This window comes from Pelodiscus sinensis, chromosome 1 (genome assembly GCF_052426305.1).
Source record: "Pelodiscus sinensis isolate ZL-2025 chromosome 1, ASM5242630v1, whole genome shotgun sequence".
NCBI lineage: Eukaryota > Metazoa > Chordata > Testudines > Trionychidae > Pelodiscus > Pelodiscus sinensis.
The window spans coordinates 289,454,895-289,473,573 of NC_143052.1; the positions used below are offsets into that span (position 1 = coordinate 289,454,895).

The 18,679-nt window shown below is 43.5% G+C and overlaps 1 protein-coding gene across 2 annotated transcripts in view; it reads left to right on the top strand.

Moving 5' to 3' along the window:
* Positions 1–11,520: 11,520 nt before the first annotated feature.
* The window catches only part of DGKH (diacylglycerol kinase eta), a 267,641-nt gene continuing 260,482 nt past the window's right edge, over positions 11,521–18,679 (top strand). The window contains exon 1 of one of the 2 annotated variants that reach the window (XM_075918953.2): positions 11,521–11,812. In XM_075918953.2, coding sequence (XP_075775068.1) covers positions 11,756–11,812 — 57 coding nt within the window. In that variant the 5' untranslated portion in view covers positions 11,521–11,755. Of the gene's footprint in view, positions 11,813–11,848; positions 12,288–18,679 lie in introns of those variants that run through there. The other variant, XM_075918954.2, reaches the window with a different exon arrangement.

Sequence of the window (18,679 nt, forward strand, 5' to 3'; positions counted from 1 at the left end):
GAGCCCCTGACAGTGATGACATGCCCTCGGGGACAATAGGGGTGCACACAGACACTGATTGTCTCCTCCTCTTTTCCTCCACAGCTGGACCCTCTACCCAACAGGGGAGCACCACACTCACCCCACCATCATCCCGGACCCGTGGCACCCGCAGGCACTGGCGGGTGTACACAGACCTGCTGAGGGAGCATGTAGTGACCCTGCAGGACCTGAACAGGACCCTCCAGCAGAGGACGGAGGCAGAGGCCGAGTGGCGCACCAGGCTGCTGGAGGAGCTGGTCCAGCAGCGCACTGCCATCTGTGCCACAATGCGGGAGGTCCTTGGCTTGCCTGCCCGTCACGAGTACCGCTCCTCCTGCACACCAGGCCCATGCCCCCCTATTCCTCAGCCCCCCCTGCTCCTCCAGCCCTCCTTTCCCCCAGCCTCTCCTGCTCCCGAGCCCTCACAGGCCCAACAGTTGCCTCCCCCTCCTGCCCAGGCCAGGACTGGCTCTCACTCCACCCGATCCCAAGGCTATGGCTAAGGCAGGACACAGGAAGGTGGCAGGACCCTGTGATCAGGGAAGCAGCAGCCAACTTGAACCCGCCTCCAGGTTTTCAGTCCCCTACAACCCCAGTTAACATTTCAGTTACATTTCAGTTATGTAACAAAATCTTTATTTTTGACTGACAGATTTACTTTGTTTATAAACAGTTGAACAGTAAGAAGAGAAAGGTGTTTTATACACAGTCCGCACCTGTTCTGTACTGCTAGTGTTTCTAATAAAAAAAAATTCTGTTTACAAAGGAAACGGGTCTATGTCTTCTTAATGGGAAGAGGGTGAGGGTAGTGGAGGGAAAGGTAGGGGTGGGCCAGGCCAAAATCCCATGGGGAAGGCCCTGGGGAGAGTCAGTGGGCTCCTTCTGAGAATCTCTCCCCCTCAGGGCCTCTCGGATTTGGACACCAGCCTGGCGGATGGCAGCCGTCTGGGACTGCTGAAATTGCCTCCCCTTGCCATCAGGACCTGTCCCCCACCTGGCAGGAAGGCCTCCCCTTTCCTCTCCACCAGATTATGGAGGGCGCAACATGCAGCCACCGCTTCTGGGATGTTGCGTTTGCCCATCTCCAGGCGCATGAGGAGGCAACGGAACCTCCCTTTCAGCCGCCGAAGGCGCATTCCACCTGGATGTGAGCCTGGCTAAGATGCATGTTGAAAAGTTACTTGCTTGCATCCAGGTGGCCGGCGTAGGGCTTCATGAGCCACGACATTAGGGGGTCGGCCACTATGCACACCGGCATCTGCACGTCCCCGAGCGCAATATGCTGCTGGGAAAAAATGTTCCTGCCTCCAACCTGCGGAACAGATAGGAGTTATGGAATATGCGGGCATCATGTGCCCGTCCCGACCACCCGACACAAATGTCCATAAAGTGTCCCTGGTGGTTGATGAGGGCCTGCAGCACCATGGAATAGTAGCCCTTCTGGTTTATAAACTGGGCTGCTCGATGGGGCGGTGTGCGGATTGTGATGTGTGTCCCATTGAGGGCTCCTCTGCAGTTCGGGAAGCCAAGAGAACCAGTCAGTGTGTTTTGGAAGGATGCCTGCTGGTATGGTGGTGAGCACACCACTACTGGCAGGGCTAGGACTTGAAGGAGCAGGGAGGGCCGTAAGTGCTGATTCTGGCCATTATGCCTCACTGCCCTGAGTGGAAAGACTCTGGCCACTAGTCTGTAATGCCGTATTTTGTAGTTGGGATCACACACACAGTATCTAACTTGCAGCTATACAGGTTCCCTCCCCTCTGCCCCCTTCTCTTCATATGTGACCTGGCGCATGGGACAGACTGTATCTGCCCCACGACAGGATAACATGGCCAAATCTGAAGACTCCTTGTTTGTCAATGAAGATAATAATCATCCCTACCATACACTATGTTCCCAAAGGTTTCCTACTGTTTTCAGTACACAGCGGTACGAGAATGGGTTTGACAGCATTGAGACTCGCAGATGGGGATTAAGCCATGGAAGATTACTTTAGGGTGTCACTATTCTGGTCCTTAATCTGCTTTACTGATGCAAAATTCTGTTTAATTGGTTAACCAATCGAAGTGGGGACACGCAAGCCTGCTGTGGGTCTGGAGCAGCCCACTGACTGTGGCAGGCAGGGAGCTGCTCCAGCCCCCAATGGTTAACCTTAACCAGTTAAGCATTCACATCCCTATTCTGCGTAGCTTCTCATTATCCTGACAGATCCACAGCCCCCCTGACTGGAAAATTCAACTCCTTCACTTTGGCATTTCTTCTACTTTTATTAAAAAAAAACATCCTTGCCAAATGGAGTAATAACAGTAGAAACATTCCAGTGAAGCTCTAGAATTAATGGGATTCCGTCACTGAGCAGTGACTAACCCAGGCCATCTTTAAAACAACTTGACAGCCTGCCACTGTCTTGTTCGGAGGGAAACATTCAATCACTGTTTATATAGTGTCATGCTGAAGAAATCAAAATAAGGTACCTTAGCATGGGGCCTTCTACTGCTGTCAGTTCTCTGCACTACTCTGTAGGTGCTGTGAATGATAACTGAAGATTAATTCCTTTTTTTGTTAATGTATATTTATATATTTTCTGTTTCTGAAATAAAATGGCATTTTGCCTTTACCAAAGAGTCTTCTCAATCACACTGATGGTGAAATACAGTCAAAGTTCTAGCGATGTAATTATAACTTTTTGCACTTGATCTCTGTTGACAATAGCCAAAGTTCAGTGCTTTTAGATTTATTTTTCAAAGTCCTTCACCAGATTATTCTGAGCTAACTGAAGGACAGTTTTTTTCTCATCGATCATGACCTCCTTCAACATCATCTTTCAGTGAAATTGTTAGTCTCGAGAATCATCATTGTGCTCACAGAAAAGATCATACTTCCTTGGCAATTAGCCCATATCCATGACTTTGCTAACAAATACCTGAGAATCCCTGCAAACTTCACCACTGTCAAAATAAAATTTAAGATCCATTTTGAACATAACATCCCACAATAACAAAGCAGCTGAGTTGGGCAAGATATGGAGGAGATGTGGAATGAAGAAGAAGTTAAAGAATGTGCATTATGTTTACTTTCAGAATTTGTAAGGTGCTCAGATAGCACAGAGATAATATAAATGCCCATATACTTCTATATAGCAGCGGTGGGAAACCTTCATCTCCCTAGCTGCATGAGGTTCATCAGGGCTAGCTGCTGGTGGACCTCCAGTTGGTTTGTTTACCAAAGTGTCTGTAGGCATGGCAGCTTGTAGCTCCCAGTGGCTGTGGTTTGCCACTCCCACTCACTGGAAGTTGTGAGAAGCAGTGGCCTAGCTTGGTGGCTTTCAAGTTATGGAACCACTAGTAGCAGATCAAGTCAGATCTACATAGATAACAAGAACAGAGAAGTGTAGCAGAGCATGCCCTTGGCTTCTGCCTCTGCTAGGTTCACAGGTCACTCAGAGACTCTGGATTTAGTAACCACTGGTGCACTTTATCTCAGGCTTGTTTCCACAACGATTTTGCCATGTATAAGTAATACTTCCTGTGAGGAAAGGAACGTTACTTCCTTGCTTCCTCCCCCTGGCTATGTCTACACAATAATGATAGTTTTTTCGGAAGATGCTTTTCTACATGGGGCCAAATTTCAGAAAAGCCTCCTCTTTTAGAAGATCCCTTTTTCCTTGTGGGAGGAGGAAGACAGGCTTCTGAAAGAGCACATCCTCTCTTCTGCAAAAAAAAAAAAAAGCGGAAGAGCAGACATGTTCCTTGGTATCCCAGAAAAATCCCATAGTGTAGACATAGCCAGGGCCTTTTCACTTGTTTCCCTTGAGGTTTTTCTGCAGCCACAGGCTAATTAGGTAGAAACTGTCTCCACTTAGGCCCAGGTTATCTCCATCTCACTCTTAATTTGTTCCTTTAACAAGGTGTGGCCATGACAGAGGGCTGAATCTGCAACCTTTTGCCCAGCACCCTGTCAGAAGAAGTATTCTGCATTTAAGAAATGCACTTCTTGTTTCAATCACAAGTCCTCTGTAGACTAATATGATCAGTCTTTAAGATGTCATGACCCAGCTCACTGCAGCACTTAAGTAACATGCACAACTTGAAATACAAGCGTGATCCCACAGATTTCAGTGGGACCAGCTGAGTTTAAAGCAGTGTACATGCTTAAAACCTATACTGGACTAGGGCTTTCTCTCCCCCATGATTTTTTATCAACAGTGATTCTCTCAGGCATGGCCTTACTGAAGTTCTCCATTAAAAAAGGCTAAAAATATCCTAAAATAAGCTAAAGCCACTGGCTTAGCTCCTCAATTCATAAAAAACAGGACTATGTAGCACTTTAAAGACTAACAAGATGGGTTATTAGGTGATGAGCTTTCATGGGCCACAAAACAGATATTAGACAGGATCACAAAGAAAAAACAGTTTCTTGCCATTTCAACCAGAAAGCACATTGTCTCAATGACTTGATTACCTGCATCCTGCTTCAAAGGCCTTTTAAGACTACACTTGAAAGAGAATCCTCTGAACTGTCATTCATGCTTAAATTCGACACTTTACACCTAAGTTTGAATAAAGATGCTAATTATCTTACCCATTACAAAGATAGCTTCCCCAATTATCACCTCTAATATCATTACCTCACAGAGATTTACCTCCCCCCTATCCCCCTTCTGTTCTGATATTTGATTTGTCCTTTTCATATGTGTGCATTTTTTAATTGTATCCTTTGGTATATATGGTTGTGACAATTTTCTTCCACTATTTGATCTGAGGAAGTGGGTCTGGCCCACGAAAGCTCATCACCTAATAAACCATCATGTTAGTCTTTAAAGTGCTACATAGTCCTGTTTTTTGTTTCAGCTACACCAGACTAACACGGCTACATTTCTATCTCAATTCATAAATTGCATCTACCCTCTCACTGCAGAACTGAAATCTCCAATGAAATGAGTAAGCCTTTCCTCTCTTCTATAGGTGCTCATTTATCCAGGAAACAATACCATACGACTGGCCATCATAGTCACCTAGGGATAGCAACAAATAGCAAATACACACAGGTTGTGTCTAGACTGCATCCCTTTTCCATAAAAGGGATGCAAATTAGACACATCGCAATTGCAAATGAAGCGGGGATTTAAATCCCCCCGCTTCATTGGCATAAACATGGCTGCCGCTTTTTCCCGGCTTGGGGCTTTGCTGGAAAAAAGCGCCAGTCTAGACGGGAATCTTTCGGAAAATAAAGCCTTTTCTGAAAGATCCCTTATTCGGAATAAGGGATCTTTCAGAAAAGGCTTTATTTTCCGAAAGATCCCCGTCTAGACTGGCGCTTTCTTCCGGCAAAGCCCCGAGCCGGAAAAAAGCGGCAGCCATGTTTATGCCAATGAAGCGGGGGGGATTTAAATCCCTGCTTCATTTGCAATTGCGATGTGTCTAATTTGCATCCCTTTTATGGAAAAGGGATGCAGTCTAGATACAGCCACAATGAAGGCCATTTGTGAACAAAATCTCTAGGGTAATACTTGTTCACGAGAACCATTTGCTGAACAACCATGAATAGGAAACAAAGCAATAAAATCTGTTCTTTTTGTGAACTGGAGAGATGCAAAACTTGTCAGAACTGTTTACTTCTGAGGAAATTTTTACAAATTATTTGTAGCAATGACTTGGGAATTTTGAGGTAGCTGCCAACATTATGTACTGTGTATAATGGGACAACATACAATGGTTGCAAATTCTTTAAATTGCTTTTTCTAATCCACAGGAATTACTTCAGTTTTATCAGAATGTTTGCCAGATTGACATGTAGGACCAGCTTGCTCTGTTATTAATATTTGTCACATTTTAATGACATAATGCAAACTGCAACTACAAATCTGTCTGACAGGAAAATGTTGATTAAGCCCTATTTCAAAATGTTATGTAGAATTATTAACACAAATGAAACGCCATCTGGCATACATATAAATGAGAGATGAGCAGTAATGCCTCCTTTAAGAGAAATCTGAATATAAAGAATATTTGAACGGGCATATGTTACTATGTGTCAGATATGGTACCAAAAAGAAGGAAAAATATACCAGCATAGATTGAGTATATTATAGTGTTGGTATGTACTACTTTTCTTCAAAGTGGCATAGATGTTCTTAACAGGGAGACCCAAACCAATATAAAAATAAATATGTTATTTGACTATGTAGTCATCTGCACATAGGGCAACATCATAGAATCATAGAAATGTAGTCTTGAAAGGGACATTAGAAGGTTAATTACTCCAGTCACCTGTATTGTAGTGGGACTAGGTATACCTAGATTATCCCTGACAAGATTTTGTCTAATATGTTTTTAGAAACCTCCAGTGATGGAGATACCAATTCCCCCTCCCCTCCCCTGTCCCCGGGAAGCCTATTCCCATGCTTAACTATCCTTATGGTTAAAAAGTTATTACTACTATCTAATCTAAATTTCCCTGACTGCAGATTAAAATGATTGCATCTTGTTCTACCTTCAGTGACTATGGAGGACAATTGAGAGGTCTTCACGTACTTGAAGTAGCCATTCACATATTTGAAGACTACTGTTACATACTTCCTCAGTCCTTTGTTTAAGACTAAACATGCCCAGGTTGTTTAATCTTTCCTCGTGGGTCAGGTATTCAAAACCATTTCTCATTTTTGTTGCATCCCTCTGGATTCTGTCCAATGTGTTCACATCATTCCTAAAATAGAGCGCCCAAAGCTGAACACAATACTACAGCTGAGGCTTCACCAGTGATAAGCAGAGTGGGACATTACCATCTTTGTCTCACATGTAACACTCCTGTCAATACAGTCTAGAATTATATCAGCCTCTTTTTAAAACTGCATCACATTGTTGACTCATATTCAATTTGTGGTCCACTAGACACTCCCCTCAGATCCTTGTCTGAAGTATTATCACTTAACTAGTTATTCCCCATTTTGTATTTGCGCTTTTGATTTTTTTCATGAACAGTGAACAAGAGGACAAACAAGAAAATGGTGGATAAACTGCATATGGGACAAAGAAGTGCATATGGAATGAGTATTGACCAGCAAGCCTGGAAAGGACTGAGTCAGTGACTGACCTCTGCTACTGGGGAAAAGAGATTTTTTCCCCTTTCTAAATGTGTGTTATAAAACAGGGCCTGCAGCAGATCCAGTCTCTGAGTAAATTAACAAACACAATTGGCCTATAGTTGCCTAGTTGGTTACACTGCCTGATGAGTTGGAAAGGGTCAGCAGACCAGCTGTTAAGCCCAGTAGCATCTCAGTGGCTGCCCAAAGCCTTCAACTCTCGCTCTGATAGCTCATTCACCTGCTTATTCTCAGTCTTACTCCTGCTTTGTTCCAACCCTGTTTCTACCTTGGACCAAACACTGCTCTCGCTTTGACTCCAGCTTTGCTTCTCCCTTATATCAGTTCAGATAACCCAGTTCTGATGGTTAGTTCCAATTCTTGATTTCTGACTTCAGTTCTGACCCTAAGCTATGATTCCTGGTTATCAACTGCTCTGACCAGTAGGCCCGACTCCTGCTCCAACCACTAGGAATCAATGACTGTATAATAATCACTGACAGTAACAGTCCCATCACAAACAATAAATGGACTAGAGATGATACAGCACACATTGATTCAGAAGGCCAGTTTCTTTCTGACAGAGATAGTGGGAGTTACTCTAAACATAATAGGACCAATCATCTACCAATCATCGACTAGACAGCTCCTGTGTTCCCTCTAATCTTTTCCCCCGTGTGCTGATTTTTCCATCTAGGTGCAGAATAAATTGTTGTATGTGCACTGAGTAACTTGCGCTAGCTGTGGGTGCTCTTCTAATCAGATGGGCAGTAGCTGAATCTCTCCTAAGTGGCCACACAAATGCACAGCTTATAGGGAATCTTGGACAGCTTCCTCAGCTGTTAGTTGTAGTAGAGTTTTATGCTGTTTTGTCAATATGGCACTAGAGGGCAACAAAGACAAATGCTGTCCTAGTGTTGGTTACATCAGCAAAAAATGTTTGCCAAAATGTTCCCACTTTTTTTTTTGCTACTGATTGTAGTAACAATAAGTGTGAGGGTAAGCAGGTTTCCAGAGGGCCCACTGTGTCAGTCTGATCAAAACAGGCCTCCAAACTGGCAACTGGCAGTTTTTCTACAATAGCATGCCTTTTGTATTACTATTGGTAGCAATGGTTGCTATTATTAGTAGTAGCAATGGTATGGTATTTTTCTCATAAAAGCCTAATGCAAACAAGGGCAAAGAAGACCAGATGAAAAAGAATACAAACCACAGTCATGCCAAAACCTACTGTAGATCACCAATAAAGGATATGAGCTGAGTAATATCCTTGTAATGGTAGTATCTTAGTAAAGACCTCCTTCATATGATCACATATTCTAGCAGCACCTTGTGTACATGAGCTACAGGAGGGCCAAGATGGAAACTCCTCTGCCCTCACACACAAGACTCTTGGGAAATGATGAGCAATCATCTTTTGAGACCTCCCCTCCAACAAGAGGAACTACTAAAGAACAGTTTGCTGACAGCAGGGGTTACAGCTATAGTCTTACCACCACCACCTATCTACCAATGGATGGCTCAACTATTATGAAGAAGAATACCTCCCTTTATCCATTGTTAGAAGGCCATCCATTACTTTGAGCAGATTTGTCTCTATGCCAGGAAACAGACTGAAACCATACTAAAAGATGGTAAGATAGATCAGATATTGCAAGCATAGGATTCAACCTTTCACCGTTTTAGAGTTTTATACTGCTATCCATCAATATAGTATTTGAGTACCTTCCACACAACATAGTTAATAAAAGTTCATGGTGGACTTCATGGAGTCTCTGGGTTTAGTCTACATATGGATATTGCACTGATTTAACAAATCACTAAAAAAAAACAATTTCATTAAATGGGTGCAACCTACTGGAGAGGATGCAGTTATAGGCAGTTACCAAAACAAGCTATACCTCTATAAGTGCCTTTGTCCAGATATAACTGGTTGGCACTGGGAGACTGCATCAATTTAACTAAAATAAAAAAAAAACAGTATATAGACTAGTCCTCTCATTCTTTTCCCTTTTCAGAGTAGATTACATCTGTTTGGCTAGGATCTCTAACTTCTCAATACATTTGACAAAATGGGAAAACTAGAGATCAAGATAACAGTCTCCCAAAGTGTTAGTACCAAAGGAAAGTTTCTAAACATTATGATAATTAGTTTTACAAAAACTGTCTTTTAAAGTATCCTCATAAAGATAAATTCCCTTCCTGTGCCTTTTGAACTGACTATATTTTAGAAATAGGAAGTCCTCTTCTGACTGTTGGTGGTTTTTGAATAGGTAATATTGACATTACACAACATTATTATTGGAATATAAAAAGTTCCAATTGCTTATTTCAAATTCAAAAGGGCATGTCCTGGCATGCTGGGATGAAAAGGAAAAGGACAGGTAAGTGTAAGATGGTGATATTATTTTTAGCTGCCAACATTTTTTCCAGTTTCATTTGTTTAATCTTTCTGTAAATGTAGCCTTTCAAATGTGCCAAGCCTTCCCATCTGTCTTGTAGTTGGTATTTGCTAATTCTCCAGCAACTGGCAGAAGTAAGAGTACACATGTTGAGGCTTATAAAAGATACAACAACATGCATTTGAACCAGTTTTAGTACATTGGCTGTGGTTCAAGGGGGTTCCGGTAACTAGTAAACTGAAAAGAGTAAAGTAGACACAGCATATGTTAGTAACAAGCTTGATGGAGAGCAAATGTAACCCACACTTTTGTCCTTTGCGGTGGCACTTAGACCACTTAGAGAGAGAAAGAATGAATTTCCTCCAGCACCCTAGCTGAGAGCCAGCTGGCTTTTAGCTCAAGCAGTAGAGTCTCAGGAACTAAGCTCCAGAGGTCCCAGGTTGGGTTCTGATGCACAAACTCTATGGCTACGTCTAGACTGGCATGATTTTCCGCAAATGCTTTTAACGGAAAAGTTTTCCGTTAAAAGCATTTGCAGAAAAGAGCGTCTAGATTGGCATGGACGCTTTTCCGCAAAAGCACTTTTTGTGGAAAAGCCTTCGTGCCAATCTAGACGCGCTTTTGTGCAAAAAAGCCCCGATGGCCATTTTTGCGATCGGGTCTTTTTTGCGCAAAACAAATCTGAGCTGTCTACACTGGCCCTTTTGCGCAAAAGCTTTTGTGCAAAAGGACTTTTGCCTGAATGGGAGCAGCATAGTATTTCCTCAAGAAGCACTGATTTCTTACATGAGAGCGTCAGTGTTCTTGCGGAAATTCAAGCAGCCAGTGTAGACAGCTGGCAAGTTTTTCCGAATTTGCCAGTTTAGACACAGCCTACTAATTGCCACAAGGAAGGTTGCCTCAAAAAATGAAGGGCACACATGTCTAGGGGACTCTTTTGAAATCAAACCCTGTCAGACTTAGTCCTGCAGGGGGACCTCTGGGCCTAGTTAGCCTGTGCCCAGAGCCCCTGGAGATAGACTCTTGGCAGACTCTGGAGGAGGGAGGTTAGAGAGGTAAAGACAAAAGTCCTCCCCCCCTCAGGATCTTGGAGTCCAGCACCTGGAGCTCTTCACTGGCAGGCCCCGAATTAGCAAAGAGCCTGCAGATACTGGAGACAGGAGGAGCACGTGGTAGCGCCTTTTCTAGACAGGCACCAACCAGTGTGACTTGCTTGTGAAAGCGGGGTGATCGCGTGGTCTAGCTCCACTCCGGAAACGTGCTGCACCTTTGGGTCAGTGGGACAGCGGCTGGGGGGCGGGAGAAGGAGCAATGCTCGTCAGGCACCAGAAAATAAGAAGCCTAGCATGACTGCGGCGCGCTCTACAGCTACACTGAGTGGGATCCGTTCGGCATCCTCTAGTCTAGAAGGAAACAACCCGGCGGCTGGCCCAGCTGTCCTGTACGCAGGCTGCCCACATAGGAGGTGTAAGCCGGTTTGTGCCAGGTGCGATGGCGTGTAAGCCTCGCTGCACCATAGCCTAGCACTGCGCAGCGTGTGACGGCCCGCGACGGCCGATTAACCGGACCCTGCCACTGGGGGCTGGGCTGGACAATTGCCACCTGCTGGGCGCAGAAGAGGAGGGAGACAGGCCAAGCGCCGGAGCGGTGTAAAATCAGTAGCCGAGCCCCTCTGGACTCGGACGGCGGCAGGGGGCCAGGCTGCACGCTGGAACCAGGCGTCGTATTTAGGTCACCAGTTTAGCAGAAGGAAGGCGCCGTTTCCATTGCAGCCAGCTAGCGGCACTCTAGCCAGCCAGCGCCTTTCCCGGGGCGGGGGGTAGCTCAATGCCATAGCGGGCGAGCCCCTCCTGGTCTCGCGCCCTAGGGGGGAGCAGGGAAAGCCGCGCGCGCCGCAGCTCCCTCCGGCTGCGCTCCTGAGGCGGCAATGACGGCAAAAGCTGCACTTATTGGTTCAACACCATATATGGGATGACAGGAGGGTCATGTGGGCTGCGAGGCAGCTGCAGCCGCGGGTCCCTGGAGAGAGGGATCTGCGCTCCGCGTCCGTGGGAGGGAGGGCGAGAAACAAGCCGGGGGGAGGAGGAGGAGGCTGAGTGAAAAGAGACGGAGGAGGAAGGGAGCGCGGTGCAGGAGGGGAGAGAGAGCAGCCAAGCTAACTTGCCGCAAGCAGCAGCAGCAGCAGCAGCAGCCGGCGGTGCCCCGTCTTCCCAGCCCGCAGGGGGAGAGCCTGCCGGGGACAGGGGGCGTGATGGAGCAGCATGAGTACCCTTCCTACAGCAGCCGCAGCCCTGCCTGGGAGGAACTGGTAGGTACCCGCATGTTCTGCGCTGCGCGGGCATTTCCCACCCGGCTATTGTTCAGCCAAGGGTCGGTGTTGTCCTTGTTCCTCCTTATCAGTTTCCCGTTCACTTCTGCCCACTCCCAGAGCTTGTCTGCGGCCTCTTTCGCTTCCTCGCCGCTTCTATTAGTAATAGAAGTATTAGACACTTCCTCGAAGTGTCGGTCGGTTTGTTCCTGGTCTCGCCTTCTGTGGGAAGAGCAGTTATTTTGCATTTGTAGTTTCATTGGGTTGCTGTAAATCCTAAGGCTCCGCGCTCTGCAGGCTGGTGTACAACTTTCTCAAAGGAGGAAAGGGAAGGAAATAAGAGGATACCCCCAGCATTAAAGAGTTTTTCCCCGAGGAAAGGCGGAGGGGAGAGAGGCAGATTTCTGTTCTGGAGGATTATGTCCTGAAAACAATCGGAACCTCTCAACATATTGCAAAAGGAGATCGTAAGTGGGTAAGATCGAACTACTCCTGTTCATGTCGTTGGTTCAGCTAGTCTGTTAGCAAAACATTCAGCGGGATGGCCTTTCCTTCCTGGCGGCAAACTGGTTTGGTTACACGTGAAATGAGGCTTTTACCCAAACTTGCATGGAGGAAAGCTGCTGCGTGGGGGCTTGTCTGTGCAAGCAAATCCCTTCCGGAAAGCATGCCACCTCTATAGTCACTAGATTGTATCTATTTTCCCTCTTAAATGTTACCAGATTCCGTTTCGGAGCCTTACTGTATTGCGCAAATACACGCGCCCACAACGTGCAGTGAAAGATAAAAATAGCCTGTGGGTTTTACACTTGTGGGATTTAATACGCTCTAAGGCTGTTCTCTGTGACATATTGACCCGATACTGTACTTGAAATGGATGAAATACAAGGCTGTGATGTAGCTGATGATGAGTTTGTGTCTGACGGACTGTATGGTTTCTTTCCTAAGTGGAAGTGTCAGTCCAATGCTCTCGTCCCCCCAGTTTGCTGTCTCCACCATCCGCAATTTAGCTTCATCCCAGGTGCAAGTGCAAATTTCACTTGGTTTTATTGTCGGTTCTGCACAGGATAAGAGTATTTTGTCTGGCTGTTTCTAAATTTGCACTTTCAAGGATAGTGTTTGACAGTTCAGTGCCCTCCACCCAGTTCCTTACACAGAGCTCCCCAATCCTGCTTGAGAAGAAGCTTTGATAGCTAAAACAGCTGCACTCATTTTTTAATAGTGCTGACACCCAAATGATAAAGAAAAAGTGAAAGAAAACCCCTTATTTTTTACCTTCCCAAGAGACTACACAGTGTGGGAGGAAAATGGCGAATCTGACTCAAACCTAATGTGTTACTAGTATTTATATTGAAGGCCACCATCTAAAACTCAGCTGAAACTCTCAACACAAAGCAATTTCACTCCAACAGATTGGAAATCCTGGTGTAATTTCTGGTTCAAGGATTCAGGTATGTTTCCTTCTCACATGCAGTGGCTTGAATAGATAAGAAACAAATTTGCTTTCACTCACTCTCCTCATTATGGGTAAGATTTGCCCCCATAATCTCTAATTAACATTTAATTTCTACATTATCAGAGTAATCAATGAACAGTTTTAAAGCTACATGCGTTAGTGATGCACTTAGTAGAACAATTTTTGTAGCTATTAATACATCAATTACTTGTAGCTTTTAATTTAAGAAACAAAATAATTTTAGAGAGTACCTGTGGCATAGAAAATTAGTGCATGGACCCTGAAAAATAACAGAGGAACAAACACTGCCCCATGTACTGCAGTTTTCAGATCTGTGTATATTAACAATTCAGTTGACCACAGTTACATGGAATGACTACTTGATTACTCATATAGTACTTCTCCGTATTCACTAAAAATGGATGTAGAGTGGAAAGCATATGGTCAACTGCTTCTAAAAGCGGTGCTGTATGTGTACAATTTCAAAAATCTATGCAATTTTTTTATTTGGGGTGCACTTTTTACAAGGGCAAAACTCCCACTGACTTCCACCAGAGCTGGATCAGGCCCTTAGTAATTTCAAATGTGTAGAAGTAATACATAAGAGTATAAAGATCAGATCTGCAGTCCTCATACAAAGATTCAATAACTTTGTGCATGTGTTAGGTTTGAAAAATCAACCAATTTTTGTTAGCGTTCAAATTAGAAATGTATTCAATGTGTGTTACACATTGTTGGTAAAACTTGGAGTCTAAACTCCATTATTGACTTTTTATGCTGTCCATCAATGATGTATAGATGAGCTTTTATGCTTGAGGTTCATTCTCAAGGGATACAAGAGCTGGTAACTTTCAAAATAATCCCTTGTTTTAGCTAATATTGTCCTTTTCACAATAATCCATAGTTCTTCCTCTAGAAGCATGCTGATATGCTTTTGTAGCCTGTGGTTACAAAGCTACTTCAGTCACTTACCATTCAAATACAGCCACTATTGTGATAAAATTTTGGTTGCCATTCTGCTTAACAACCATATGAAGGTGTATTGTCACAATTTGCTTTTTTTTTTATTACTAAGGAGATCATGTGGAGAACAGAACTCAGGCAAGCAGTGAATAATCACCTGAGTTGAAATTCATTTGCTCAGGATACCAAGTCCAGTTAAACAATTGTACTTAGCACATAAACAAATAGCAAACTGGTTTAATACTACTTAAATAATAAGATGAACAATACTTTATTAATCTAACTGCATTATTAGAACAGCCTGTGAAGTGAATAAATAGATATTATCCCCGCTTTACAGATAGAAAACAACAGAAAGGTGAGGTGATTTGTCTAAAATCATGAGAATCAACATGAGAGCTGGAATTCTTTGCTCAAGTTTCTGTGATCAACTTTTATTTTCTCTCAGAGTAAATTATACTATCAAATGATGTTAGTGTATATTGGTTTCAGTCATGCTGTTCCCACTGACAATAATAAAGGCCGTGTAGCTAAAATCTCCCAGTGTTTAAAAAGTGAAGATGATCTGTCAAGCAATTTGGGTTCCCTGAATATGAAGGGGCCAAGTTCAGCTGATGAAAAGGGTCATAACTATAATGACTTCAATAGAATCATGCTAGATTTCACCATTTGAGACTCAGCACTGACATGCACACATTTTACTTTATTCTTTCCACCAGTCTTAAGCTGCTTTAGTTCTAATTAGAATGTTTACAATTATTAAAATAGTACGAAATGTCAAAACAAGTTAAACAGAATGCAAGAATAAAAACATATACAATATTATATAATAGTTGTGTATATAAGTGCATATAATTGTCTCACTTATGTGCACCATGAATCCACTTCAACTCACAGCAGTCTGTGGCCCCTCTAGTATTAACTTTATACTGTAGTTAACAGTCAAATTCCTTTTTGGCTGTAATCTGATGTATAAAACTCAGCTTGAAAGAGATTTTTAGTTTTACCAAGTCTGACTTAAAATCTGTTTAATTTGCTTAATAAGACACAGTGTACTAAAAAAAGTATCCATGAAGCAGTTTACCAAGATGAGTGGCTGAACCTGCTGTCCACAATGAGGCAAATATCACTAGCAATTTTGCCTTTCTACAGGAGAACTTGTAGAAACATTGACATTATATAATCTGACTTTGTCCAGGCACAATATGTATTTCCACAATAAGAATTTTTTACATTTATACACATTGAGGTGGGGAACCTTTTTTGGATGAGAGGCCACTGACCCACAGAAAAATCAGCAGGGGCTGCACACAACTGAGAAGCACAAAACCAAAACAAATTACTGATGTAGCCCCTGACTAAGAAGCAGAAAGACTCATCCCATGCTCCCAGAGTCTAGTGAAGGAGGGAAGGCAGGGCTAGTAGATTTTGTGTACTTCAGCCTCACAGGGGGACAGCAGAAGGGCTGGAGCACCAGCACAGGAAATGCTGGGAGGAGTTCCGAGCCTCAGGGGACCGGATCCAGGCAGGCTGTGGGCAACATCCAGCCCTTGGGGTTTAAGTTCCCCACCCCTGACATAAATGAACAATTCAGGGTGATTAACATTTGGCAGTTACACAACTTTCTTCACCTTCAAAGCACTTTACAAACCTTAACTGATTGCAGTATATAGAGCATATTATTACAAACTTCCATTAAAAACTCTGAAGAAACCATATTATGAATATGTAATTATGGGTCACGTTCAGCAACTTGGACATATCTAGACTGTATCTACTAAGAATCAAATAGTAACACAGAAGACACCCTTCCCTAACAATCATAGAATTATAAAACTGGAAGGTCCCTTGAGAGGTCATCAAATCTAGTCCCCTGCACTCATGGCAGGACTGACCAAGCACCATCTATAACATCCCTGGCTGGTATTTGTTTAACCTGATCTTAAAAATCTCCAGTGACAGAAATTCCACAAACTCCTTAGGCAATTTATTCCAGGGTTTAGCCACCGTGACAGGAAGTTTTTCCTAATGTCCAATCTAAATCTCCTTTGATGCAATTTAAGCCCATTGCTTCTTGTCATATAATCAAAGGTTAAGGAGAATATTTTTTTCTCTCTCCTCTTAGTAACAATCTCCTAATAACAACCTTTTAGATACTTGAAAACTGTTATGTCCCCTCCATCTTCTCTTTTCTAGACTAAACAATGCCTATTTTTCCAATCTTCCCTCATAGGTCATGTTTTCTAGACTTGTAATCATTTTTGTTTATCTTCTCTGGACCTTTTCCAATTTTTCCAAATATTCTCTGAAATATGTCACGCAGAACTGGACACAGTCCTCCAGCTGAGGCCTGATTAATGCAGAGTAGAGCAGAAAAAAAAAATACTTACCCATGTTTTGCTTACAACACTCTTGCAAATACATCCCTTAATGATTTTTGCTTTTTCTGCAACAGTATCACACTGTTCACTTATATTTAGCTTGTGGTCTACTGTGACCCCTAGAGCCTTTTCCACAGGACGCCTTCCTAGGTAGTCATTTCCCATTTTGTACCTGTGAAACTGATTGTTCCTTCCTATGTGGAGTATTTTGCATTTGTCCTTATTGAACTTAATCGTATTTACCTCAGACGATTTATCCAGATCTAGATCATTTAATTATATTCCTATCTGCCAAAGTGCTTGCAATCAGGCTTGCTGACAGGCGGTGGGGGAGGGGAAGAGGAGGGCAAAGGGGGGAACTGTCTCAGGGCAAGTGATTCTAAAGAGTGGGGCAGTGACTAGAGCCCCAGGCCCTTTAAATCACCGTTGGAGTGCTGCTCTGAGTACTCAGAGAGGCTCTAAGTGCAGTGGTGGTTTGGTAGCACTGTCAACTGGCTGCTCCAGCCCCACCCATTACACCTGAGGCTCTGCCCTTTCAAAAGCATGGAGTAAGCCCTCCCCACATTGCCTAGAAGCCTGGCATGGCTGTCCACTCCCCTGCTTGCAACCCCTCCCAGCATGGTGTCATCCACAAACTTTATAAGTGTGCTCTCTATTATCTAAATAATTGATGATGATATCGCACACTAGTGGTTCCAAAGCTGATCTCTGAGAAACCCCAGTTGTTATGCTCATCCAGCATGACTGTGAACCATTGATAACTACTCTGAGGCTATGTCTACACTGGCGGGTTGTTGTGCCAAAAGTATGCAAATGAGGCTAAGTGTGGAATATCGCCAAGTCTCATTTGCATACCTTATGAGCCACCATTTTTGCAGAAGAGGCTCTTGTGCTAGACGGAGCTGGCTACACCATCCCTTCTTGCGCAAGAAAAACCCTCTTGCGCAATGCCGTTATTCCTGAAAATATTGCGCAAGAGGGTTTTTCTTGTGCAAGAAGGGGCAATGTAGATAGCTCCTTCTAGTGCAAGAGCCTCTTCTGCAAAATGGCGACTCATTAGGTATGCAACTGAGGCTCAGCGATATTCCATGCTCAGCCTCATTTGCATACTTCTGGCGCAACAACCCGCCAGTGTAGACATAGCCTGAGAGTGGTTATCCAACCAGTTATGCATCCATCTTACAGTAGCTCCATCTAGGTTGTATATCCCTACTTTGTTAATGTGAGACTGTATCAAATGCCTTACTAACATATGGATATACCACATTTACTGTTTTCCCTCTTATCCACAAGGCTTGTTACCCTGTTAAAGAAAGCTATTAGGTTGATTTGACACAATTTGTTCTTTACCAGTTCAGGCTGTTACTTATCGCCCTATTATATATGGTTGAAAATGGATTTCTTAATTATATGACCCACTAGTACAGAAGTTAAGATGACTGGTCTGTAATTTCCTCGATTATCTTTATTTCCCTTTTTATAGATGGGCACCATATTTGCCTCTTTCCAGTTAAATTTCTTGTATAGTCCATGACTTTTTAAAGTTAATAGCTAATGGCTCATATCTCCTCAGTGAGGTCCTTGAATATTCAAGGATATATTTCATCAGGCCCTGGTGACCTGAAGACATCTACTATTTAAATAACTAACTTGTTATTTTCCTATTTTAGCTTCTAAAACCACCGCATTTTCACTGGCAATGTAGCTCTTTCCCCAGCATCCCAATTTTGTAAAGCTGAAATTTGCATTAGGAGATAAATCACTTTTTTGTGAAGGGCCATGGGCCTGCTCACTAAGGGCATGTCTACACAGCAACATTATTTTGAAATAACAGCCGTTATTTCAAAATAACTTTCCTAGCGTCTACACAGCCATTCCATTATTTCGAAATTAATTCAAAATAGTGGAGGGCTTATTTCAAAATTGGTAAACCTCATTCCACGAGGAATAGCGCCAATTTTGAAATTGCTATTTCAAAATAAGCGCTGTGTAGACGCTTATTTCAAAATAGGGGGCCTCTTGCTCTTCCCAGGCCAGGGCGGCCAGCAGGGTACTTCTGACCTGATG